Source organism: Aphelocoma coerulescens, chromosome 5 (assembly GCF_041296385.1).
Source record: "Aphelocoma coerulescens isolate FSJ_1873_10779 chromosome 5, UR_Acoe_1.0, whole genome shotgun sequence".
Taxonomy (NCBI): domain Eukaryota; kingdom Metazoa; phylum Chordata; class Aves; order Passeriformes; family Corvidae; genus Aphelocoma; species Aphelocoma coerulescens.
Window position 1 is genome coordinate 14,238,509 of NC_091019.1, and position 27,103 is coordinate 14,265,611.

The window sequence follows — 27,103 nt, forward strand, 5'->3', positions numbered from 1 at the left end:
AGCCACTTAGAGCATCCACAAGAAAGTATATTCCATGTGTTGATCCAAATGGCCATCTCCCTCAGAGAGATGCAAATCAGAAGGACTTCTGCTTCAGGAAAAGCTGGCTATGGAATAACCAGCTCTGCTGCAGCCGTTCTCCTGTAGCCCAAAGTTATACCACTGGCCCATTTTAGTCATGTTAGAGTCACTAATTCTTAAAAAGAGGTCACAGAAATGCATCTTCCTAACTATTAATTGAAGCAATGTCTGCATTTGTAGCAATTAACAGTTGAGACAGCTGACCTGGGAGTTCACAGCAAAAACCATCACAACTGGGCATTAAACTAAACCCAAGTGGAAGGCAGGAGGAAGGATGCTAAATATTAGAGTAAGACCATAAATCTAGGGAGATACAATCACTGCAATGCACCTAAAGCAGGTCTGATTCTCTGACTGGGACATCTGTGAGCCTGCAGGTTTGCCTAGTGAAGCATTTCCAGAAAATCCACATAACGTGGAGTTTGAGAGGGATTTTCGTGGCTTTTTGGTTCTGCATCCCTCACTCACCCCTCACTGCCACCCCCAGTGATTGGTCTGTGGTTGTTTTGGGTTTTTTAAACAAATCATCACAGGAAGTTTTCCCAAACAAAACAAATGCATGTGATTATTTGGCAACCTCAGTGATTGAGCAACTTTAACCACAGCCTCTGCTGAAGCCCTCCAGGAGATATTGATTAATTGCCTACAAAAAGTACTCAGTGAAAGCAAAGCAGCTTCATAGCAGTTTAATTTGGACAGGAATTGAATCAAGGCATGCCTGGCCAAAACCCAGCTCTTCAATGTTGGGATCAACAAGGATGGTCAGCTTTTAGCAATAAATGTTTAATTCTGTAAGACAATTCTGGCCCTAATTTGTTTGCAAGTCATACTCTTGGCCAGCACTTCAACCTTTCTAATAGTAAAATTATGTGTTTATAGTCTTCTTTATTTAAATTAAACCATTCAAAACCAAATGCAGATCTTTTTCACTGGACTTCGTATTATGAAGGATGAGAAAGAGGCTGTGGTTCTCTTACTAATCAAGCAGCTATGTTTGTAATTTTTTTAATCAAGGTACAATTTATGCTCCAAAGACCTTGCAGATCAGACAAAAATTCGCTCCAGCTCAGTAAGAAATCATCCTGCCCAAAGCAGCTTCGTGTCAGTGCTACATGAAATGCAGTCCTGATGTACAATCTGGATCCCACATCCTCCCCCACTCCCTTGCCTACCATGTTTTCTTACACATTTCCTAAAGGCAACATTGATGGCAAAAATGTATGAAAACCCTGAGAAATACAACATCACTTCAGCTGGAATACATCAACAGGACATTCTGCAAAAGTACAGCTGAAGGGAACTGCTGCTGTTTGGAGGCAATTTAGGCCAGGATGCAGAACAATTTAAAAGTTGCAATTCCTTTTCACTGAGAACCATTTCTATGCAAATATTATAGATACCACCACCCTCTCACGTAGAGCTTGCACTGCAGCCAGCTGAGGTGAGTCTTCTAGGATCACAGCACAGTCTGATTGGACTGGACAAATCCTTTTAGATCCTTGTGGTTTTTATGTTACATTTTTAATCTTTTTAATGTATATTTCACTTGATTTTACTGTTACAATTTCCACTCTCCAGTTTTACATTTGGATGGATCAGTAGTTCTTCCATTCGCACTGAATAAAATGTCCTTTCCCTGCACTGTTTAAAGGCAACAGAAATTGAAACACTCATGGGCAAGGCAAGTGTCTCTTGGGGCATTAATTAGAGATAAGCGAGTGCAGAGCAAAAAAACCAACACAGAAGATCCAAGATAGAAATATAGAGACCCAAATAATTAAGGATCAGGACTATAAATAATATCTATCAAAGCACTGATCTGACAAATCATTGATTTTCTTTCCTTCCTTGCCCCTCCCAGTAATACCATTCTGTTTATATGGCACCTCCTAATTACCTCATAGCCAGAACTCGTCTACTGCCTGGATAAACCTTGAGCAGCCCAGACTGCAGAAGGAAATGAGGAACACCCTAAGAGTTAGGGGTTCAGACTCCTGCAGTCCATGCCAATTCCCCTGATGCAGTGACCATAAAACAGAACAGCTGCATGAAGATGAAATTGGCTGGATGGACACTGACTAAAACCATCACCTTGAATTTGTGCGTGAACATGCTGTGTTCCTGCAAACCCAAACGAGACCTAATTCCTCTCTCCTTTTTAGTATTAGTAAATAGCTGCTGACAATAATTCTTCCTCTCCAGCTGGTCTGGGACAGCTTCCCACAAGAAAAAAGAATGTTACCTTTTGGTTAGATGGATTCCCATGAGAATAGGAATAATTTAGCACAGCATAACAGATACAGACAGTTTAGAGCAGTTCAAACTCTATTGAAAGCTGGAACAAAGCAGTTACCTGTCTTTAGAGAGGAGATGGATGAAGAGATGTTTCATGTTCTCTGAGGCATCTTCAGAACTGGTAGTAACTGTCACCAGCTCAAAGCAAGACTGGTATTTATTAGTATTTATCAGTATTAGCTCTGCCTAAAGGAGTCTGTGGTTCAGCACTGTCTGTACAGCCAGAACCTTCACGTGCAAAGGTGAGAAGATTCCAAAACCAGTTTCCTCTAATGGAGTTGTGGAACCAGACAGAGGGAATACAGCATTGCATGAGATTCTTCTCAAATTGCAACCTCCTCTGTCCTATAGAATGAGCAGCCAGAAAAGATGGGCTCTCTACTACTGCCTGCGTGTCCTAAATCAGAAAGTCACTTCTGAATTAGCAAATACAGTCTGGAACATTCTGGCTGAGACCTGTATGTCACTGAAGATAGACTGTGCAACCAACTCAACTGCACCTTTGACAGGAGGCCCTAAGAATCAGAGTGGGCCCACAGTATTCCTGAAAGAGTCCAAGAATGTTTTAGATATTCCTCAATGTGTCCAAGAATACTAAAGCTGTTGCAATTAGCATATGGGATTTGCATATGAGAGAGGCAAGAGAGCAGATTCATGTGCTAAGAACTCTGAAGGGTTCAAAAACATTTAAAGACACAGAACCTTGCTCGGAGCCTTCCAAGGCAACTGAAAACACCCCTGAAGTCACTGCCACTAACACTCACTCACAGGTACCTAAAACCTTGTTTCTTCAGCTAAAGCTGGGTATTTGTATCTTAATCAGAAAAGGCTGGGTGGGAAGGTATGAAAGTCTTATGTGCTATTGAGCCAAACAGCACTTCTGAAATTCAGGCAACACCATAACAATGTTGGGGGCATCTCCAAACAGGGAGACACACAAACACATGTAGGATAAGGATGACACATATTTAGAAGCAGCAATAGGGACTCTTCAGCACTGATCCTTTCAAATGGAGCTGAAAGAGACAGGTAAACCCCATCAAGAGTACCAATATGACACAGTTTGCAGGCCAAATACTTCGCCAGTGCCATGCTCTGGAGATTGCAGAGAAAGTAGCTTTGGCCTCAGGGCAAAGGAAGAATTAAAAAGAGAAGGAAAACAACCCAGAGGCACTTAAAGAACAATGTGGCTATGATGAGCATTCTTAATCTCTCCAATAGTTATGAACCAAAGGTAAAAAAGATATTACAAGCTGCCTGACTACACAACTGTACCTTCTATTGGAGCTGCCAATTCTAGAAAATTCTGAAGTTTCAAGTATTTCTAGTATAGAAGTACAAAGCTTGAGCAGATGTGGACCAAAATTCACAGACAGGATGGAAATACTACACGTTTTCAGCACACTGACCTTGAATTTCTCTCCTAAGTATTCCCATTTTTGGTATTCCCTTTGATTCTGTCTCCAAATCCTCTTCTGTAGAGCAATTAGTGTTTAGACAAATAACAAAATACTATTACTAGGAGTAAGTACTACTAGCTATGAGAATAATGAGCATTCAGTTACACACCCTTTTTCACATCCATTTTGCCAACTTGTTTTGTTGCTCATATTAATACTGAATTTATTCTTGCTGACTGCTGCTCCAGCTGTAGGAATTTTTCCAGGTAACTTCTGAACTCCAGATTTATTGACTGTAAAGTAACTACCACTATTGAACAAGGGGGTCATCACAGCACTATATCATAGGAACAAAAAAACTGCAAAACAAAGTAGGGAGGAAAAAAGTAGGGAGCAAACTTTTTCCAGAAAGCCTGCAAGTCTTAATAGAAGATGTCAACAGTATTAATTAACCCCCAATATAAGTTTAAAACTTTGCTGCAACAAACACTGCTCTAAGCAGTGAAATGTTTAACGTGGAAAGCAACTTATTCCCAGGCAGTGGCACTTCCTTAGAGAAAGAACTGATAAAATTTTAGCTGTCATGCTCCTACCATAGGTCTTGCCTTGTCCAAACCCTTCCTTGGCTGCTCATTCCCAGATATATTCCTTGCTTCTATGTGGATAGAGTACTGTGGTTTTCAGACTTAAATTAGCAGAAGTGGACATTTACAAAGAGAATGATCAATTTACATACAGATGCTTTGTCATTCAGCAGTGACAGCTACTCCTTCCCACCAAGTATTGACCTGGAAAAGCTTCTGAAAGAGAAAATTGAGTAGGTGGATTAAAAAAACAAAAACTAAAAAACACATGCCCCAAGGAACTCCCCCCTTACCTCCCCCCAAAAAAACCTCCCCCCAAAACCAGCAATTTTTTTTTTTTTTTTTTTTTTGTCAAGCTACATTTGAAATGTTCTGTGAAAGGCCAAATCTACAAATTTCAGGAATGAGAGCAAATTCTACATGACCTTTTCCTGTTGTATTCTGGAGAAGATGTGCTGCTCACATGTGAGGAGAGAAAAGTGTTGAGCTGCAACAGAGCTCACCAGGAAACACTTCCTACAGTCATGGAACTGTGGATTGAATGATACAATCCACATCGTGCAACTGTGGATGCAAAACACAAACTAGGAATAAACCACGTCTCCAGCAAGGCAGTGTTACACTTCTAACTCGCTGTATTTTATCCAGGAATAGATTACTGCTAAAAATAAAGGAATTTAATAGCTGCAAGCCAACCACACCTACTTCAGAAGGCAAGGAATGCTGCCAAAAGAGAATTACGGCAATGTTATTCCACCATTGCACTTTCAAAAAACAAGCATTAGAAAATATGAATTAAGCTAAAACACAGCTTTCTCTCCAATTACAGCAACACGTGACTTTTTATATAACCTTAATCCTCCCATTAACTCTCCTCCTCAAAGGAAAGAAAAAAGAAAATCTGACTTCTGGTTTTTGGCGGGTTTTTGATTCCTCATTTGCTCCATAAAAGCAGAGGAACAGCGAAGCAAAAGCATCCCTTGTTCCCTTTCTGTCCCTGTTGATCGGCCTCTTGTACATCACACAGTTCAAGCTGTCTTAAGTCATAACCTCTCCTTACACAACTCCTTTCTGTGGCGAGCACAAAAAATACCTCTCAACACAAGAGATGTCTGAAAACCCCTATTATTTTACACTTACTGAAGCTATTTCTCTCCAGTTGGATATTTGGTCTGAAGACCCACTCAGCACTTCATCTAGAACTAACTTTAGCCTACACAAAATTTTCTGTACATACAGCATCAAACAAGACCTTCAGACGTTTCACAAAGAAGACAGAATTAGAAACATGACAGAGAAAGCTATGAAAGAGATGTATTTCAGGCAGAAAAAAGTTTCTGAGATCCCATAGTAAGTGCTGTACATCTTTTTCCTTCCTATTGTTAAGAGCTGGCTACTCTCACACCTGCCACTGCTGGCCATACTCCGTTTGTTTCACCTTACATGGATTAGTTTTCCTTAGTTGCATCCATCTCCTCACACTTCTCCATAGCCTCATAAATGAAGCTGTGTGACATCAAGCACACCCACCTCAGCTATCCACTGCTTCCCTGTGGTTCTGGGTCATGATTCAACTTTGTTCTGACCCAACAAACAACATGAGAGTTGTTCTTCTACTCTGATGCTAAATTTTAGGTAAGACCACAGACAGAAACTTGATACCAAACTGAGCCACAAAGAGAGACATCTCAAGTGTTCTGCATTCTGCTGTCTGCTATGGTTACCAGCAGCCCATAAACACATGAACAAACCCATCCACAGTGAGAACAGCTCATGCTCACAGCAAACCAGAAATAGCAGCATGGGAAACTTCACTTTCAGTTAGTGCTTCAAGTGAACTATCAGTAGTGACAATCCAGGCTTCCTAAAAACAAGGCAACACAGTTTAGGCCATACAGTCTATTGGAACTGGTAGCAATACACTGTCAAGACCTACAAAATCTTCTCTTAGCAAATGCTTGACACAGGCTTGATGAACATTGAAAAAAAGAAAAAGATTTCCTTGGACTGGTACAAACTACTGATTTTTTTCAGAACCACAGAGAGAAATCAGATTTAGTCTACAGCACAGCAATTTTTCATTGTTATTCCTGAACACGTTATGTGAAAGGACTTAGTTCCCAAAGCCATGTATGTACAATACAGTTAGGACCACCTCCTCAAAACAGATTCTGTTGTCAAATTTAGTGTTCTCAGATATTCTGCTTGTACCTTTTAAGGAGTAAAATAAATCACTCCAAGCAAATAAGCAAGAACATTTTATTGTGACACTTGCAGCTTTACCTTTTCAAGTAATACAGAGTTCTCCCAAATGTCTTCACTAGCCAATTTAAATATTTCACCTACATCCGCATCACTAGTTTATAAAATTTCTCTAAGATCTGCATCTTTTCAACTGATTTAACACAAAAACAGAAGCAAAAGAACAAACTCTCGAAAACATAAAAGAGTTACATCGTGGCACATTTATTCTTTAGTAGAAAGTAAGAAAAACCTCCCTACTGACCTTTACTCCAAGTGAGGAAAAAGATAAATATCCACAGCTCTTTGTCCCATCTGGTAGGATTTTAAGATCCATCTATGCATGTATAATCACAGAACACAGTTTTAGCCACACTGAACCACCTAAGCAGATTTTATGTTCCATAGTTTTTAACATGCATTCCGTCCTCGGCGTGCTGACTACAGGACAGAGATTCTGTGTACCTACAGTGGTTTCAAATTAAAAATACACCGTAAGCCAACTTAGAGAAACATCCATTAGTAACTAATAGAAAGAATCACAAGAAGGTCTCACAACAGTTTACTAAAACATTAAGGTTCTTTAAATCACAGTTTTCAAATATAAAAATTCTATTTCCCCTATAACTGAGATCTATTTACACGAACATTTTTAAAAGATGGGCTGTAACTCAGCTCTAATCGCTGTCATCTGAGCCCCCTTCAGAGCCCTCATCATTGGATGCCTCTGGTTCAGACTCGTTCCCAGAAGCTCTGGCAGAGCCCTCGTGGTCAGAGCCTCTCTCGGAGTCTCTGTCGGACTCGGCGCTGCGCGAAGCCGGGCGCGATTCGTTCTCGGAGCCGCCGGAGCCGCGACTCCTCCCCGACTGCACCGACTCATTGTCGGACTGCTCCGACTCCGAGCGCCGCCTCTTCCTCGGGGACCTGTCGCTGTCAGACTCCTCCTCGGATGCGCGGGCACTGCCCCTGCGGGGACTGCCTGCCTCGCTGCCAGACTTGTTCCTGTTATCAGAATCGCTATCAGAAACAATGCGCTTGCTGTGCTGCTGCTCCCCGTCGTCTGAGTCACTGTTGCTATTTCGAGCGTGTCTGTGGGGAAAAGAAGGTATTAAAAGGTGCTCCTTTAACTTAAAAATAAAGCAAGACACCAGGATTTGGGTAATGCTGGAGTTAGAAGAATGAGTGGAATTAATTTGCACTGGGATGTTGTCAGTACAATGAAAGACTTCTCATTATCTTTGTGTTATCTCATTAACACTGCATTTTCTCTTGAAGGCATGCATTGAAACTCTAACCTCATACAAAGTTAATTAAGGTTCTTACCCATCATCAGCAATTTTGAGTTTGTCCTCATCAGAAGAATCATCACTTGATGAAATGATGGCTTTTGATTTGATCTTTCCTTTCATTGAAGGAGGCAGACGTTCTGGTTTGGGCTGTATAGGGGGAAAACAAAGGGCTGCTTGTTCATGTGGCACACGGCCCAAACGTAGAAACACATTCAGAAAACCAGACAGGCTTTTAAAAAATTTTCCATTTACTATCACTTAATTCTAGATGGCTTTGGAAATATCCTTTTCATCCTTGAAGCAGCAATAGCAACAGGGGAGAAGGATAAAAATAAGCTCTAGGGCCAGTTGGCTCCAAGAGGTTTTGCTGTAATTTTCAACACTAATAAATCTCTCTTGACCAGGGTAATGCTGAACTCCAAATGCATATTTAAAAAGTGATGCAGTTATTCAGGGTTTAACTTACAGCCTTCTTCTTCTCTGCTTTGGGTGGACGTCGCTTCTTAGGCCGTGGGCCATTTTCGTGTTCTTCATCATCACTCCCCTCTTCTGCCTTCTGGGGTCTTGAACACAAACACATTTTATATGGCATAAAGCACAATACTGCAAAAACGCCTTAAAACACACAAAAACACCAGTCTCAAGAAATGTCCAGTTCATCAAGTGTTACTCCTACTTCTTTTGCAGAGTGGTTGTTTAAGTTTTATAATGTGTAATGTGTAAGTAAAAAATAATCATGTGACCTCTTGATAAGAGTTTGTTTTTAAACTGTTACAAAAGACTGCAGAGAATTTACTTAAAAGTCCTACTATTGCTCAGGGACTAATATTAAATGAACATTAATTAATAACTAATTAATTAAAGTATCAGCTACCTCCTCCTTTTCTTCTTCTTCCTCTCACCCTCCTCTTCTTCCCCATCTTGTTCACTGCCACTGCCCTTCCTCTTCTTTTTCTTTCTAGAGATGGGCAGATCTTCATCACTGTCATCATTGACAAACTCATCAAACTCCCCTGCTCCTTTTTTGGAACGCTGTAAGAAACACAGACAACACAACATATTATTCACATCCCAGTCACAAAACTACCAGGAAACACTTCAAAATAGAAATTTAACTGAACATGTTTTGGAAGAGATGACAATGCAGACCTTCTAGAGACTATGGCAAAGTTGGCACAAGATGGATATAATTTAGAAACTGATTCCAGATTGGCACACAATAAGCTAATATTCTGTTATTTTAACAATTGAACACATTTTAGTGATGCAACCATGCTCAGAACTTTTAAGTATTAGTTTCCAATTTTGACATTTTAAAACTGTATTAAAACTGTGCAATTTTACTCAGTAGAGCCTAGGAGCTAGAAATTAAAAACCTGTGCTCCTGCAAGAGACCAGATATCAAAAGGGAAAAATTAAGGAGGTTTAAAAGGAAAGAAAAAAAACAAACAGAAAAAAGAGATTAAAAAATTCTGTTCTACCCTGCCTCCACCACCACCACGTTTTTTCTCCTTTGATCCTTCTACTTCACCAGTAAACATCAGAATATTCTTGGTCTTCTCCACATATTGAGCTCTTTGTTCCAGAAGTTTCTTCTGCTCCTCTTTTTCTCTCAGGCGCTTCTCTTCCTGAAACACCAAGGAAGCCAACCATTACCATTGTATTTGCAGCATCACAATGATTATAACAGCAGGCACAGAAATTATTTGCTGTCAGGAGACTGGAAAATTGCTTTTTGATGCGCTGTGTCACAGCAGAAGGTGCACATGGCAAAAAAAAAGTTTTCCACAAGCCCATAGTAGAATAGGTAAAAGTCTGATGGCAAAACTTCTGGCACATCTATTTTATTTAATCATACAGCTGAAAATCTATTTCTGAGGCTATGGGGAAGAAAGAGTATCACCTGTTAGCTGTAATATTTTCAGCTAGCACTTACTATGACTAAGAAAAACAGCTACTAGGGACCACCCCAGAGCAGGAGGAGCACACATATTGTCAGTGTGTCAGTACACTTATAAAATGCAATCAACAGAATTTAGTAGAATAAAACCTGCTCTTTCAGCAGTTTCTGGCGAAGCAGCTCCTTTTCCTGCTCCTGCTTTGCACGCAGCTCCCTCTCCTCCTCATCCTGCTTGCGTGCCCGAGCCACGTGATACTGGGCCTGGCTCAGTAAGTCAGAGCACTGCCTGCAAAATCCAAGGTTCTCAGGTAAGGCAAGGTGACAAACACAAAAAGAAATGCTTTTATAAAGGGCCTGCATCACTACACCACGTTCATATGCCCAATAAACTGAAAAAAAGCTACTTGAAATAGCACAGAGAGGAGCAGTGGAGATTTTTGAGTAAATTAATGCATTTTTAGTAAGCTAATTTATCTTGCAATGTATCATTTCAGAACATATTGCTTCACACTTCACATTCAGCCAATTCACATACAGAAAACCCACACATGAACATAAAAGGAATCGTGCCAACCAATTTGGACAGGTTCAGAAGTAGGGTTAATAAGAGCTTGTATTTAATCACAACACCCTAGCAAACCTAATCAGAAAGGTAAGGCAAAATTCAAGCTTAAAATACCCAATTGTGTAAGAATTAAGGTTGCATAAAGTGTCCAAGCCACATGAAACATTAGAGCAAGGTGCTTTCAACACCCTCTTAGCTGATGTCAAAATGACATTTCTTTTAATATTGAAATTTTCTTCTCTGCACAAAGTGCTTCACTGATACCCATTTCAGATGTACAGGGCAGGATGGCCAACACATGGTATTTGTACAGGGCTGTGGAAATCTTACAAGAATGCACACTAAGTGAAACACAGGAAAAGAATGGAACAGTAATAGGGAGTAACCCTGCACTTGTATTTCTACTGTTCTAACAACCTGACAGCTGAAATTTTTGAATCTAGTTTTAATACAAAATAACAAGACAAAAATATTCCACTTAGTATCTGAATGAAGGATTTGCTTGTGAGCTGGGGGTTTTTCTTTACCTGGCTTCTGTAGCAGCAAGTGCCAAGTCAAATCTCATCTTATCACCTACTTTACTCAAGTAACTGAAGTACCTGGAGGAAATCACAAGAAACTCAAGTAAGCAAATATGGCATTACTTATGTATTTTTTGCAATTTTGCCTTTAAACAAAGCATTTAGTACTGAATTACAAACCTGTAAAACTCAACCAGTTTCCTCTGTGCCACCACCTTTCAATACAACAGTTAAAAAGTGCATTCACAGTTCTCCAAATTTAAAACATTCTAAAGCCACTCTGGAAAGGAAAAATTCTAAAGAGAGTTCTGAGATTTCATTTGCTGGCTCCTACCAGTAAGTACATTGCTGACCCCAGCAGATTGATTTCTTATCTGTCATAGATTACATGCTTGAATTCAGCATAAGAGAAAGAAGGAAAACTTGTTTTTCAAAAATCCTTTCAGAGCAGCCTCCTTGACCTAGTGGACCAGCCCTTGTGAATACAACAAACTTCCAGGTAGATCAGTAAGCTATGATGATCAGTGCTTTGGAAAGTTTCTCCCATTTAAAAGACAATTACTTCTAACTTTCAAGATTGCCACAGTTTCTTCCCATATACCCTCAGACACATTTCCAATGAAGTGTTTTCGTGCTAGACTCAAATTCTTGTGTATATGAACAAAATAATTCCTCTCTCAAGGTCTAGACTATGGAGAGTATTTTCCCAAAAGTTTTAGTTAATAGGTAAAAATAAATTCATGCAACTTCTTCAAGACAATAAATAACAAGCTTCTCACTAAATATAAGTTTGAACTTCTATCCTCAACATAACAGCAGAGCTAAGAATGCACAAAGCATGCACCAGCTACCCCAGCAATACCTAGGAGCAGAATAAATGGCTGAAAGCTCTGTTCAAGGATTAATCACACTGGTGATTAATCACACTAGTGTCTGCACAAAACTTTATATTATGTTTTTTTAAACAGAACTAAAATATCTCAAATGCACTTAAGAAACTGCTTCTGTTCTTAAGCTGTGACAGTACTTGGGCTTTACTTACCAAAAGCAGGGCGAAATTAGTTTTAAGGGACTGCCAGTCATTAATTATGCTTATGTAAGATAAACTGATTTGCTTTTAAGCCCCATAGATTGTTTTGAAAGAAGTCATAAAATAGTATTCAAGTTGTAGAATAATTGTCAACATTTTTTCAACTGTGCATTTCTGGGAAGAAGAGCATCTTGGTCACCACAATAACGAAACGCTTTGAGAAGCACATATTGGCTCCTGGTCAAACAAAACTGGCTCTGGAGCAAAGTCTGAACACAGAGCTTTGTCAGGCCCAATCTTTTGTTTTTCTACTAGAAACTCTGGAGTAACACAGTGCTTTGTAGGAGATGATTGCTCTACTAATCAGATTTGTGCTCAATACTGCAAATACACTGTAAGGGGACAACCAAATAGATTACAATGATTAGAAATAAATGATCTTTACCTGTGGGCAAGCTCCAGTTCTTTCACAGCATTAAGCACTTCCTTCAGATTGCTTTTTTCATCTTTCAGGACAGAGGTAGCAAGTCTTTGCAGCACTAAAGCCACATTAAACATGAGAACTGTATCGCTTGGAGCCACATGCCTGGCCTGGAAAAAAACGTGTTTTTAAAAGAAGCTACAACATGATACAGAAATGACATACAGAGAATAAACACTGTCATTTCAATCCCAGACCACCAAATTTAAAGAAACACAAATTAACCAATTTAACAGTAATTTTATTCTGTGATACATGATGTTCCAGATCCATACCTTTAACAAAGTTTGTTTGCATTCCTGCAATTTGCCACATTTGAACAGTGCCCGGGCCAAATATAACAACACTTCAGTGTTTTGATGCTTATAGAACTTTCTGAGGCAGTTCTCATACTGAAAGAAAAGAAAAAAAAAATCAAAGTAAGAGGTGATAGTGGTTTGCTGTTTCAGTTAGCTAACTCCAGCAAATGTTTCAATTCCTAAAAAGCATGACTGCTAATATGCCTTTTGTTTTTTAAAGAAGTGTGTTATGCTACATGGGTGCCTCCTTTTCATTGATCAGAACACTCTCATATTCCATAGCAAGTACCTGCTTTTTTCTAGAAACTGGCTACAGCCCAAAAGGCTCTGTAGGTCTTAAATACAAAAGAATACCTTTTAAAGTACCATCTACTGCAACAAAGTCCAACCAACATGACTCATTTTAAGACCACTCAAATATTCTCCACAGTACAGGGGGAATAAAAGATCTATTTTCTTTATTCATACAAGATGTTTTACCAATTGAAATACATTTAATATAGTAATTCCATATATCGGATGTAATTAGTTAAAACAAAAAATCCGGACTTCGCATATGACAACAACATCAAATTTGTTCTGTCCACCCAGCTGAGGACCTTGGCCATGCAAAGGGGTATTAGTTTCTCTAAAGAGACTTGTTACTTTAAGTTTTGTGGGTCTAGAATTAAAGGTTTAAAAGTTACCAAATTCATCTTTTTCAGTAACAAGCACCTTCTGTTCGACACTTTTCTCAAGGAATCCTTCACCCTAAGTCTCCAAAATAGCAAGGAATACAAAGTAAGTTTTATTTCCAGCTCAAGTACAGAAAACTGCCCTGAACTGTAACACCTGAGGTTGCTACTCTTGGATCTCACTGTGCTGTGAGCACCCAGTTTTCACTCACCTTCAGCATCAGAGTTTTGTGTTTAGCTCAGGCCTGCCTCAGATTTGTATGCTTTAGGGTAGAGAACTCAGTAGGATAATTATTGTGGCTGCAGTAAGCTGGGCTAGTAAATTCAATTTGTCTCCCTTTGAGTCCAGTATCATGTATCACACTGTGACTGCATAGCAGAACCCAGGGAACAATAAAACACTTCAGTAAACAAACACATTTCTAATAACATCTTTTCTTATATAAATCAGCAAATGAGTGAAATATTTTTTCTCCCAAATGGATAGGTGAAAGTGACACCCACTTCCCCACTGTAATTCACTGCTTAAACAATTGCTAAAATTAGATTTTCATTAGGCTTTTTGTCAATAAAAACAGACAAAGTGCTAAGAAAACAACAGACCCCATTCAAGCACAACAGAGTGAATGTGATTGTGTTGCCAAAGCTTGCTAACAAATAGTTCACTGGAGGACAGTGACTACTGAGCTCCTGATCATGTAAGAAAGGCCCAGTAACACTTCTTTATTAAGCATCACAAAAGCTTCAGAATAGCTCTGAATGAAGCATTTTTGAGCCTCAGTAAGGACTCAAATGACACAAGTTTGTTCTTAGTTTCTGTCCTGTTCAACATATGCTGTATTTTTAAGCTTATTTGTAAGCTTTTGATCAGCTAATTGAGTCAATTTACTCAGAATAGGTTGACACTTGAACATTTACTTGCTTGGGCAGGTCAGGTCAAACTAGCTGACCTCAACAGATTTCTTCCAACATGAATTACTTTGTGATTTTAACTGTGGTGAGTGAAATGATGGCCCAGTCAGCTGTTAAGCAGCTCTGGTTGTTATTCATGTGATCATTTACAAGAACAAAAATATGAACTGCTGCTATTAAAAAAAAAAAATCCCAGCAGCAAATTGTATTTACTTACTTTGGAAACATCTGAATGTAAAATCACATACTGTAACTACACTGACTGAAATCCCTCTGACTAATAATTTATTCCACAACCAAAATTCTAACCCTGCTACCAAAATAAAGTATAAAAGTTGATAGGTTGCTTTGTCACTCCTCACACATATTTGTCAGTCTGTTATTAAATCTAGACTTGACAGCCAAGAGCTTATTAAAAATAGACCTAGAACTTGTTAAAATACTGCTCAGAAATTTTCCCAGCTGCTCTGACAACAGAGGAACATCTAGAAGTCATGTAAACCAACGCAGGATGTAGTTCATTGTGGAGATGTTACCATCTGCACAGCACTGATGTACTGCTTCTGCTCTACGTAGATATGTGCCAAATTCAGCCACACATCACTGATATCTGCTGTTGCCTCTCTCACTTGGGCAAAAACATCACGAGCTTCACGGAAATATCCTTTATGTGCCAAGACAGCTCCTGAGGGGAGAGGAACATGTACAATGTGAGCTCCCAGGTTCATGCACTGTGCACTCCTACCACAGAAAAGTCAATACTGCCTCAATAAAGTGCCCCCTCCAAAACTGACACAGCTGCCATTGCCTGGGCTCCACTCTACAGTGCTCAGGCCCTGAAAAACAATTTTATATTAAAGCATGGAACATAAGAATATGATCACCTCTGAAGGAAAACTAGAGTCTAATATTCACCTATGCCATTAGCAGCATACAAATTCTTTGGGTCATTTCTGAGGACTTGCTTGTAGATGGCTAATGCACGGTCTTGGTGACGTTTCTCCTGCAGAGAGAAATGCCCCAATTCATCACTCACTTCTACAGTGGGGTATTAAAAGATCTACACAGAGGTTTTATGAACTGGAAGATGCTAAACAGATATGAAGAAGAGGCTCTGAATAGCTAACAACATACAGAAAATAAACAAACAAACCCACACACAGGGCAGAGAGATGCCCATTACCTTTTCTCTGTCTCTTGTGGGTTGATGGAGAGTCTGCAACCAGACATTGCCAAGAGCCAGCATGGAATAAGTATCATTTTGTGTGGAGGGCTGCTTCAATATTCTTTCAAATTTCTTCTGTCCTGGACCCCACTCTTGTTTAGCCAAATGAAGATTGCCAATCAGAGACCAAGCATCTGGATGGTCCTAAATAAAAATTCACTGTAAGTTACAAAAGCACTTCTCCTTTTCAAGGTTACTTTTCCAAGTATAAATGTTACTCTTCTTAAATATAATTCCATATTCAAAAGAACCCCAAACAAAAAAACCACAGAGAGTAGATCTGGCAGATCTCTCTTCTTTCCCTAGTTTATGTGAACAAACAAAATAAATATATAAAAAAAGGAAAATTGAAATTGAAGTTAACTTACTATTTAGTGTTTTAATATTAAACACTTATGGGGTTACAAACCTGGTTTATTTGAAGTGCTTCTTTAAACCAGTCAGAAGCCTCATAAAAATTCCCTTTATCCCTGGCCATAGCTCCCAAGCGCAAATAGCCTGAAAATAAAAATAGAAAATAAAATAAAAATCAGGGAACTGGTTAAAGTCATCTTGAACAAAGAAAATATTGTCCATGTATGAATTTCAAAAGCAATCTTTCCCTTGACCAGTTAAAGACAGGAAACACTAAGACACCTTTCATATTCTATTCACAACGAGAAATATGATGTGAAGAGAAACTTGCACCCACAATGGCCATACAAAAACTGCAGGTTTTGAATAGTTAAAGTATTGTGGATGTGTTAAATTGGCTTCATAAGTTAAGAACAACTGAAAAACCACAAAGAAATAAGGATCCATCAGTTACATAATTCTCCTCCCTCCACTTTAGACAGCTCCCCCATCTCCACAAGCTTTGGGAAGGTATCAGCAGGTGACAACAGAAAACAAGCAGGGAAAAGGCTACAGATGAGGCTGGGGCATGATGTGTGCTGCAGCTTGTGGCAAATAGCACAGGTCAGCCCCAAAACTACTGTGAAAACAAGGGAAGACAGACATAAGGAGAGCAGAAGACACTGTCAACCAGAAGATTGTTGGTATTGTAAGGACGACTGTGGAACTGAAACACCAAATGTTTCTTACAATCAACGTAATTTGGATGTTCTCTCAAAATGTTCTTATAGAGCTTTTCCGCTTCATGAAATTCACACATGGCCTCATAGAGCCTGGCAAGGTTGTAGGATGTTGTCACAGAGATGGCATTGTAGTAATGCTCATCGTGCTCAGCCTCTGCTTTTGCACGATCCAGCGACGCCAAAAAGTATTTCTGAAGTACAGAAAGAAAAGAGGAATGAAGCACTCCAAAATATTCTCAAAGAGAAACTTCTGTTTGATCAAGAAACTCCATTCAAACTGTGAGTAACTGTATACCTTTGCTTCTCCTAGGTTTCCCAGCCTGAAGTGCAGAGCACCCACATTATTCAGGATCTCTGGAGGGACATCAGCCTGTACTTTCTCCTGCAGAATGCGTGTGGCTGTTCCATAGGCTGACAGAGCACCCTTTGGAAAGAAACAAACAGAAAGTGGATGAAAGAAAGAAGAGAATGACCTCTAAATGCTCTTATGAAAAGCACATTTATAATTCACCAAGTGTGTATTAATAATACCTGTATATCAGTCTGCTCTAGAATTTGGGCTAGCTCAATCCATGCCTCTACATCATCAGGATACTGCTCTGTGACTTTCTTTAAATGCCCCTGAAAAACAGCAGAAAATAATTACGCCACTTCAAAGGCACACAGCCTTCTTAAATAAATGGAAATAAAAGAAAGAGTGAAGGCATTAACCTTATCTCTAGAAAGATACACCATACTGCAGAAGCAAATGTCCTAAACATTTACACAGTAATAAATCTGCATTAATTTCCTTCCTTCATTATTCTCTTTTTCTGTAGAAGAGAAAACCTGCTTCCAGTCTCAGAAGCAAAAACTAGTACACCAATATGAGAAACTAGAGAAGTGATGTGTAATATTCTTTGCATTTATTTACCCAACATTAGGTTTATAACACCTTTCATTTTAAAAAAGCGTTACAGTCCTTCCAGATAAGCCAAGACAAGTGTTTTCTGAAAATCACCAGCTGATTTGCTGTCTTCAGGAAATCATGAGCTAACTTCCCATCTTCAGAGAATTTTATATATATATGGGAAGAATTCTGCCCTTTTCATGTAGTAAATAGAGACATGAGGCTGGAGCGTCTCTAAACTCCTGGACATGCTTTACCTAGAGCTCAGCATAGTCTCAGCTCTGTCCAAAAGTTGTGACTCTTCACAGAAAGGAAGATCCCTCATGACAACCCATATGAAATATTCCATATCTACAGCCACCTAACCCTGGGTTTTAACTTAAGGAACTGTCTGATTTCAAGTCTGATTTCTACTCTTGCATGTAAACACATGATGGTGGCAGAAGGAAAACTCACCTTTGCAATATCCCGTTTCTCCTGATCTTCTGAAGCTGCATAAAGAGATCCAAGGATTTTCATAGTCTCATAATTGTTAGGATAGGCTTTCAAAACTTTTTCAAAGCATTGTGAAGCATTCTCTTTGTCCCCTCGATAAATGTACATTTGACCCAATCCAAAAAATGGAAGTACGAAAGAAGATGAGGCAAACTGAGTGGCCTGGTAATAATACTGGAAAGCTTGATCATAATCTTCCTAATTAAAAGGAATTAAATGAAGAACAGTCAGTGTTTTTAAAGGCAACGATTGCATGACCTTTTATAACAGAGACTTTTTTAAAGTGTGAGCTCAAAGGGGACTTTTAAAAACTGCCCTACCTGCACATGAAAAGACCTCGCCAGCTGGTAACAGCTCTCTGCCTGCATCGCTTCCACTTCTGTGTTATGGAAAGCATGAAGAGCCAGGTGTTGTACTTTACCATAGTCCTGAAAAAAAAAAAAAAAAAGGAAGTTAAATGAAATCAACTTCCTTCTTCACTTTATTATGGTCAAGTGATTTATGATTTAAACATGGATAGCTGGAAAATATAACAAAGCTTTAGTCACGGCACTGACTAAATAACAACAGATTTAGTTTTAGCTGTTACTGTTCTTTTCTCTATTTCATATTTTAAAGCATGGGAGAGTGAGGAGAGGGAAAAACAAACAAACAAAAGCCCCAAACCAAACTAACCAACCAACCATAAAAAAAAATCCCAAACATCAAAAACTCAAAAATCCTTCAGGGCACAAAGGTGACTTTGAGTTAAGAAGTAAGTGTACCTTTTCTTGGTTTTCTTGAGAAAGGTTTATACAAAATTCAGGCCAAAAACCTCACACTTGTCCATCTAGATTAACAGATATTAGGCACCTGATGAAATGAGTTTGAATCTAACACCAGAATTCTTGCTGTTCAGAATTTATCAAGTACTTAACTGTAAAATTTCAGAGATCTCTTACCTTCTTGAAAAAGAAGTGATTAGCCAAGTGATTCAACACCATTGGATTACTGGGATCAATTGTGTAAGCCCTAGAGAGGAGTTGAACACCATTCTTGATGGAATCAGCCTAAATGAAACATTGACAGGTATCAGCCACACCTCAATATCTGTATCTTATTACTATCTTCAAAACCATTTTTCAGTCTAGGCTCCTGCAGGATTTCTGACACCACCACACTGAGCTCACAGAAAAAACTAAGTTCAGCTACCAGCCTTCTTCCTGCAGCATACAGGCGGGAAATAGGAAATGAAGCTACCACACAGGGATGGAAAAGAGCAGAGCAGGACTTTCTAGGGAAAAAAAAAGCAAAAAAACCCCAAAGACTTAGTCCTGATGTCCTTTGCCAAGTCATATTCACAGCCTGACGGCCTTCCTTCTGTTCCTTCTATTGTTCAGTGTCCCCAGCGCCTGTTTGGTTTAGGTTATGATGTTCTACCCAATTCATTCAGCAGTGGAATGAAGATATTTTCATGTTCAAATTCTGAACAACAACTTCAGATCTCATTTTAAAGAAATGATAGAAGTTTGCAGTGCTTACGTAAGAACATCATTGCACCAACTTAACTCTTTTGTAAAGAAACTTTACACTTTAAAGAAAGCTTCCCATGGGTAAAAATGGGACTTACCTACAAGTTCCAATCCAGAACTGATAAAATAATTGCTCTTTATTTAGGACACCCATGAGACCTGTATCACAAGCATGCCAGCTTAATCTGTACTTATTTCTGAACAGAAATACCAAAAATGGTATCTAGAAACCATCTAACATCTGTGCTTTACTTTGTAATTATGATGAACAGAAAGCTGTCTTATTGGACAGATTAGGTTTCAAGAGGTTAAAACATAACATGAAGGCAGCTAAAAAACCAACTTCTGTTTGAACAGGTACAATCTTTCCAGGCCTAGCATAACAATATACCTGGATTAGGAGATACTGAATCATTCCTGCCTTAATTTTCAAAGGTAAATGTGTTTTAATAATCACACTATGCATTTGTCCAAGTTCTCCAATAATCTGAGTCTTATGTCCAACTTCAACCAAATTCAGTAGAGGGATAGAGGTCCCAAAGCTCCTAAGTGCTTTCATAAAAGAAAACCAGAGATCAGACAGACCTCAGCAAGTACAGTGTGATCTCAACCCTGATCTGACATCATAACATCTTCTAGGAGGAAGAAACATTAGAAATATCTAAGCACAGAAAAGATGCCAATTAGTTTGATACTCAGAGAGACTCTTTTCCCCAGTGTTCTTCCCTCCCTGTGTCAACTCTTCAATGTTATCCTAACTTGGAAATAAAAGCTGTGAAAACAGTTTAAAGTAAAGCACAGATGATGTATTTCTTAGAAAGAACACAAAACATCTTTGAGCAGCTCAGCTTTCAATCACAGCTTTTTGAAGCTTCAGGTGCGTGGGCTCATCCCTTGACTTCAGCTAAAAGATCTTCAGGAAAAAAAAAAGGAAGATACCAGATTCCATCAATTTCTCATCTGTGGAATTTATTAAAATTTGACTTTAGAGTATTTTTGACTCTCTCTGTAGTTTTACAAAAAAACCTCTTATGCCCACTTTTTTTAGTTTCTTCATGGAAGTCTTAACAGTTATTTTTTTTGTCCCCATGAAGTAGTAATCCAAGAATTTTTCAGACATTCTGTGCTAACAAAAGATCTTTCTAGGGAACTATAGATTGCAACACACTAAATTTTGGCCACATACGATTATGTAAAAATTTAATTTTTGAACACTTAAAGGTCTCATCCTCCACTGATAATACCTGAGATGGTTAATCCATGCTAAGGAAGTTATGATCCCAACTAAGCTATATTTTCTTATGTATTTTTCTAGTGATACATCATCTAGAAAAGTGGATCACCACTTAATTGTAGTTTTATCAGCCCAGTTAAAATTTCTTCTTGCCTCCTCTTTGGTTTACCATGCAGCATGCATGCCTGAATATAACTTTGAAACTTGTTTGAAAACTTGTTCTTAACTCCTAAACTTTTAAAAAACTTGTTCTAACCTCCTGCGACTGTGTCTTATACCTTGACCTTCCTTCACATATCTCACCATGGATTTTTATTATTTTAAGTAAAATAGTTAACCTAGCACTGTTTTTCTGTACCTAACTCCTCTGTAAATAACAGAATTGAGTATTTTTAACAACAGAAGAAATTCAGAGTGTGCTGCTCACACCACAAGCACGTATCTGTAATATCATTCAATAGTAGCACAGACTTAAAATTATTTAACTATAAAAGTTATTATCCATTTTAAAACTAGACTATCTTTGAAAGGATAAAAGTTTAGCTTTTTTTAGCTAGAAGGAAGTAAACTGAGCATGGATTCTTGCTAAGTCAGACCCACCTCCTTATTATTGAGTTCCAGAACAGCCAGTCCAACCAAGGCCCCGACGCATTTGGAATTCAGCTCCAGAGCCCTGCTGAAGGCCAAGCGAGCTTTTTCCAGCTTGTTCAGTTTCACAAAGCAGTGGCCCATTCCCAGTCGAACCTCGGCTAGAGAACAACATGACACCATTCAGAACCCCAAAGTTTCAACTTTATGCCTTTTTTTCCCAGCCTGGAGTGAAAGCAGAATTTTTAATAGTTTCTTAAAGCCTCTAAAGCCATTTAACAATTTGCTGTTTTTCAAGGCAGCAGCCCATGCTTGGCTGACCACAAAATGAACGTGAATGTATTAGTAAGACTTTATTTCTTCATAAACCCCAGAACACTGATCTATCTCCCACAGACTCCACTGCCAAACAAATAAAAAATTACTTTTATGGGAATGTATTAGAAAACAATAGAGAAAAGCATTAAAAAATTGCCAGATGGAAGGGTTGGAAATTTCTTAGGCAGGTTAAGTTCAGCCCAAACTAAGAGGCCTTCAGAAAACACAGATGCACAAACAAGTTAGCTGGCATTTCTCCTCAAATGATCAACTGATTCACATGCTGTTTATCATCCTCCAACTTCCACGACCACGTACATATGGACTAATACAGAAAATTCATATCATATTGCCCTTTCGGTGTGCTCGTGATCTAAGAGTACAGAGAATTTATAAACAACAGTTTCAAATCTGTGTCTGTAAAAAAGCAGGGAGCAAAGGAAAGATGTTTGTTGAAAAGTAAGGCTTTTGTAGCATTCATTCTTACGGTAAAGCAGACCCTAGAACATACATCAACTTTGCAATAAACCTTTTTTCAGAAAGATTATGGCAAAGTGTATCACATCTCTCATAAGACTTCCAAGTATTTATGATTCTAATGTAAATACCTGGAATTAATGTATTTATATCCCATGTACCACTTTTACAGCCATTAGCAATTGCTTTCCAAGATTTTTGCATAGAGAAAATAATACAACACCGGGAACATTCACGTCGTGCACTATAGGCAGAATTCTACTTTTTATGTCTTGTTTCATTATTGCTACGTCATTTCTGAAGCCTTATTCCAAGAGCTCAGAGAGAGAGAAATTCTGCAAGAGCCTTGAACAGTTCCCTCCCTCCCCATACCACTTTAACTTCTCTTACACACAAAATTCTCATTTTCCAGTATCTTTTTAAAGGCTAATGCTTTGAAAAAACCCCAGTATTTTCCTAAACACAACTTCCTTCTCTAACAATTAAGAAATATTTCAAGTCAATGAATGCCTAAATCCCCCTATAATGAGGGCTGGGGTTCTTTTGATAGATATAGACCACAAAAATGCCCATTGAATTTGAATTAGGAAGACCTGAGTTAGTTTGCAAGCAGAGCAAATACTTCCAGTAGCAGATACTGTCTGTCTTACCTGGGCAGCCTGGATTGGTACGCAGTGCTTTCTTGTAGTAGGCAAGGGCTCCTCTATAATCCTTCTTGTTAAAAGAAATGCATGCCTTACCTATTAGAACATAACAGGAATAAAACCAAAGAGTTATAAACCAGAAGCTCAAGTATTACTTGGTAAACTTGTGCTGCGCCCATTTTCAAAAGCTACAGTTAAAAACTAACAGAAAATTCAATCAACGACAACTTTTATTACCTTTGATGATGTCAAATATACGAAAAAAGCAAACATGAAAATACATGAAATTTACATTTTCATATTTTTCTGCACAAACTTAATTCCTTACTGGTCCAGAGGAAAGACACTTACTAAGACTAGTGAACAACTTAAATTTCAAGTGTTACAGTCTGTTAACTCCTCACTAGTGGTAACTTCACCCTTAACAGAGTGTACAGCTTCATTGCCATCATCAGGGAAGCATAAATAACTGGACTGAATATATGCCCATGGGCCTCAGAAGATGCCAATTAGCATTACACTTTTCCTAGCTCTTCCACCTATGTGTACTTTCCAAATTTGAATTAGTCTGGCATGTGTGTCTTGATCACATTCTCTCTACACACACACTCTTAAGCACATAATTCATTCTCAAACTCAACCACAGAGACCAGGTTTTTACAAATATCCATAAACTCATACCAAGAAGGGCAGGAATATTATTTGGAGACTGGTTGAGCACGAAGTGGAATTGTGCATCGGCTTGGTCCATCTTATCACCTTCAAGCAGACAAAAGCAGGCTCTTCCCAACAAGTGATTCTAGACAAGGAAAAGAATTTGCAATACGTTTATCTTTACAAAATAGGAAGTTTGGACTTCATGGAAGATTAACTGCCTTATAATGCTTTTTAGAATTAAATTATTAAATTATTTCTCTTAGATTTATCAAGCAAGAGAATACCAATCCTTCCTTCCCAACCTCCAAAGTTGACTGAAGTAGTTCTATCAAGCATGCCAAGCTAGAGATAATTACTCCTGGTGGCAGCAGACACATTTCAGATACAAGTTTTGCTTACATGTGACTTTAAAGCCTGAGCAGTTGCTGTCTTCCCATTAGTGAATCAATACTTGTTTTCTTTACAAAAACTAATTTACAAAAATGGGTTTTTGATCAGATAGCAGTTTTACCTGATCATACATGATGATTTTGTCAGCCATAGTGTACAGCAGGGTAGCCTGGGTAATGAGCTCCTTCTTGTTGTCTTTGTTCTTCTCCTTCCGAGCCTGCTGTACATAGTAGGCTGCCAGTGTGTCCAGACATGTCATCTGATCTTTCTCGTGGTCTCTGTAGTCCAGGTTGCCATCGATGCGGGCAGCTTCCAGCAGCTTCACAAAGTCTTCTGTTTTGCCTTGCTTGTAGTATTCCAGCTATAAAACATACAGTTTTAGTGGACACCACCCCAGTGAGTACAGAACATAGCAAGTTGGTGCTTTAGATATCACACAAACTCTTTCTCCAGGATGTAGCGATAAATCAGAAATATATGTAGGGATAGCTGGAGAAAGGTATTCTGATAATGCCAAATATTTTTCTGTCCTAGAATCATTGAATGACCTGGGTTGGAAGGGACCTTGAAGATCATCTCATTCCAACCCCCCTGCCATGGGCAGGGACACCTTCCACCAGGCCAGGTTGCTCAAAGGCCCATCCAACCTGCCCTTGAACACTTCCAGGGGTGACATCTTCTAAAGACAACTTGTGCCAGTGCCTCACCACTTTAAACACAAGTTTTTGAGCTATTTATAAGTGAAGAATCCACTGGTCTTCACCTGAACTTCTTTGACTTTCTGAAATTTAACTGTACTTTCCACAGTAGAGATACTGCCCCCTCCGTTTTTATGAAGCACGTAAGCAAAGCCACAAACCAGGAAAACTATGGACTGAGGGGAAAATAACCTTAGAAAGCAAGCCTCAAGAGGCATTGTTTCAGGAACAAGAGATGAAATTAAAATCCTAATATGCATATGCCAATCAGAAACATCAATGACTGCATGACCCCATAAGGTTCCTGTTCAGAATTCAGTTATCACTGGTCATAAGAATAAGGAAGTAGAAATTATGATTTATGTGAATACAATACTCAAATATACAGTTTGTATCTATACTGACCGCTAGGGCAATCCATATGTGCAGCTGGGTGTGTTCCTGTTTGAGTATACTTATAACTTCATCACCCTCGGGCAACTGATCGAAGTCAAGCTCGATAACCTAGGACCAAACAACACAGATAATCTTTTCACAAAGGATTAAAAACATTGTCTGTCATTGAGCTCAAAGGAAGCTGGACATGTCAGAGCACAAAACATAAATAATTACTTGTGTTTTAACAAGGTTATGGACAAAGAAAGAAGAGATAATGTATTGCATTCTGTACATCACAAAAGCAACAGTCTCTCTTTAGAGTAAAAGACGACCCAATGTTTGGGATACCAGACAGGGAGAATAAGCAGAGATCCTAATTCAACTTCTTTCACTATGGACTTCACACTCAGAATCAGCTAATAATCAACTTGACTGCACACTGCTGAATTTCTACAAATTTTCCTACAGCTAAGACAGAGATTTAGTTTAGAGTCAAAATCTTCCAAGTCATCAGATGTCAGAAAATCAATACCTCAGACTTATCTCAAGAGTCCTGAAATTTTGGAAAGTCATCTTTATGCCCTAGGAAATTAAGAGACTATTGAAGCAGGTAAATTTCTGAATATTCACAGCTGTAGACATGACCAGCAAATGACATCAACAACTTTTCATTGTTCAAGCATTGTTTTGTGAGTACTATTCTCCCACGTTGATCTAATCTTGTGATATTATAAAATGAGTAAAAAGGAACAGGTAGTCCCCAGATGAGATATTTGGGAACACAATTTAACTGCTTGTTAGTTCACCTTACTCAGTCATGCTGCCTTTAATAATTAGTCACCAGCGTTACAAGTTAATTTTACAGCAAGAAAGAGGCGCAGCTGTCATACCCTGATTACCAATGCTGGGACTCCTCTATAGGCTGAGTTAGAGCAATCCAGTTTATAAAGGCTTATAGTTTTGACTATGCAAAACTTTAGAGTACCAGCAAAAATATTTCTGCTTAGCTATTGCTCATTTTAGTTTTGAGTTTGTCTTGCACAGTACCTCCTCTTTGACAGATAATGGCCCTCATCTACCAACTAAAATAGTTATTAATGAGAAATAGATATTATCAACACAGCAAATAAACATGGGAGTAAAAAAAGGGCAGGGGAGAGAGGAGAGGTATTTTATAGCGTTCTTTAGTGATTAATTCAAAACTTTGGGATCCAAGTAGTCCTAGCCTGAACAGCAGCACCAAGATCACTATTCATGCTGACACCTAGCACAGAAATTTGTCACAGAAGAAAAAGCCCTTGAACATGTAAACTCCATAGAATAACATACAGTAATTTTGTGAGACTTAAGAACTCAATGGCAGCCATATAGAAATTTGTTTCCCTATATATATTTGTGCATACATGAATGCCTGTGGGTACAGGTATATATGTATACATGCATGCATATATGTACGATATGTGTGTGTATATATAAGAGTAGGGATACGGATGATCACAGAGAATATTCTTCAACGTGTAAGCAGTGTATTTCAACACCTTACTCAGCTACGCTATTAATTTAGTATCTGCTACGAAATGATTTAACGTCAAACTTTGTTAAACGCTGCAAATTTCCAGATGCTTCTCCTGAATCTTTCTAACCTCGGCTTGTGACAGTGTACCTTAAATAAAGGAAAGTTAAGTAAGTTCCTAGACCCACGGTGAAATAACTTTACAGAGCGGGTCCGCTGCCCTGCCTGTGTCTATGCGCTGCTTGAGGGACACGAAAAAACCCTGACACACCAAAGTACGGCGAGAATGTGGCCGGACACGCACCTGTGACCCCGGCACGGGGGCTGGGAGCGACACTCGCGCCCCGAGCCCGGGGCACAACCACGGGCGGCAGCAGCGACCGCCCGCGCCCCGGCACGGATCGCCCTCCCTGCCCCTCCCCGCCGCCTCCCCGCGCCCGACTCGCCTCGTCGGTGTCCCGGAGCGGGATCTCGATGGAGCCCCGCGACATCCTGGCGACAGCGCTGCCGGACCCGCCACTCGCCGGGCCGGGGCCGCCGCGCGCACTTCCCCTCACGGCAGCGCCCGACCCGGACGTGCTCGGGAACGGGGCGGAGCGGGCCGGGCCCGCCCCCGGGGCGGTGTGAGGGCAGGGCGCCCTTGTTCCGACACACATCACGCAGCTACCCGCGGGAGTACGCCCGTATACATCTCTAGAACACCAAAAGGCAACGCTGAGTGTTTGTGTGTGCGCAGTA

The 27,103-nt window shown here is 39.3% G+C and overlaps 1 protein-coding gene across 1 annotated transcript; it reads right to left on the bottom strand.

The window, feature by feature from the left end:
• Nucleotides 1-6,605: 6,605 nt before the first annotated feature.
• CTR9 (CTR9 homolog, Paf1/RNA polymerase II complex component) lies at nt 6,606-26,935 on the bottom strand. The gene is made up of 25 exons (XM_069016714.1): nt 26,812-26,935; nt 24,880-24,978; nt 23,898-24,137; nt 23,411-23,528; nt 22,736-22,825; nt 21,303-21,451; nt 18,899-19,006; nt 18,278-18,385; nt 17,919-18,155; nt 17,105-17,194; nt 16,869-16,997; nt 16,581-16,764; nt 15,907-15,995; nt 15,456-15,641; nt 15,188-15,275; nt 14,809-14,957; nt 12,663-12,779; nt 12,352-12,497; nt 10,883-10,954; nt 9,941-10,076; nt 9,372-9,518; nt 8,765-8,922; nt 8,357-8,453; nt 7,925-8,037; nt 6,606-7,690 (listed from the first exon to the last, which is right to left on the bottom strand). Exons 1-25 carry the CDS (start codon nt 26,854-26,856, stop codon nt 7,279-7,281), a joined length of 3,507 nt encoding a protein of 1,168 aa, XP_068872815.1. The 5' UTR covers nt 26,857-26,935; the 3' UTR covers nt 6,606-7,278.
• Nucleotides 26,936-27,103: the final 168 nt, after the last annotated feature.

Bases quoted from the DNA above. Each gene is read 5' to 3' on its own strand.
- CTR9 (XM_069016714.1), bottom strand. From the start codon at position 26,856: ATGTCGCGGGGCTCCATCGAGATCCCGCTCCGGGACACCGACGAG. The intron at 22,826-23,410 runs GTATGAGTTTAT...ATGTTCTAATAG, and splicing joins TAATATTCCTGCCCTTCTTG to GTAAGGCATGCATTTCTTTT. The intron at 10,077-10,882 runs GTAAAGAAAAAC...TGGATTTTGCAG, and splicing joins CTTGCTGCTACAGAAGCCAG to GCAGTGCTCTGACTTACTGA.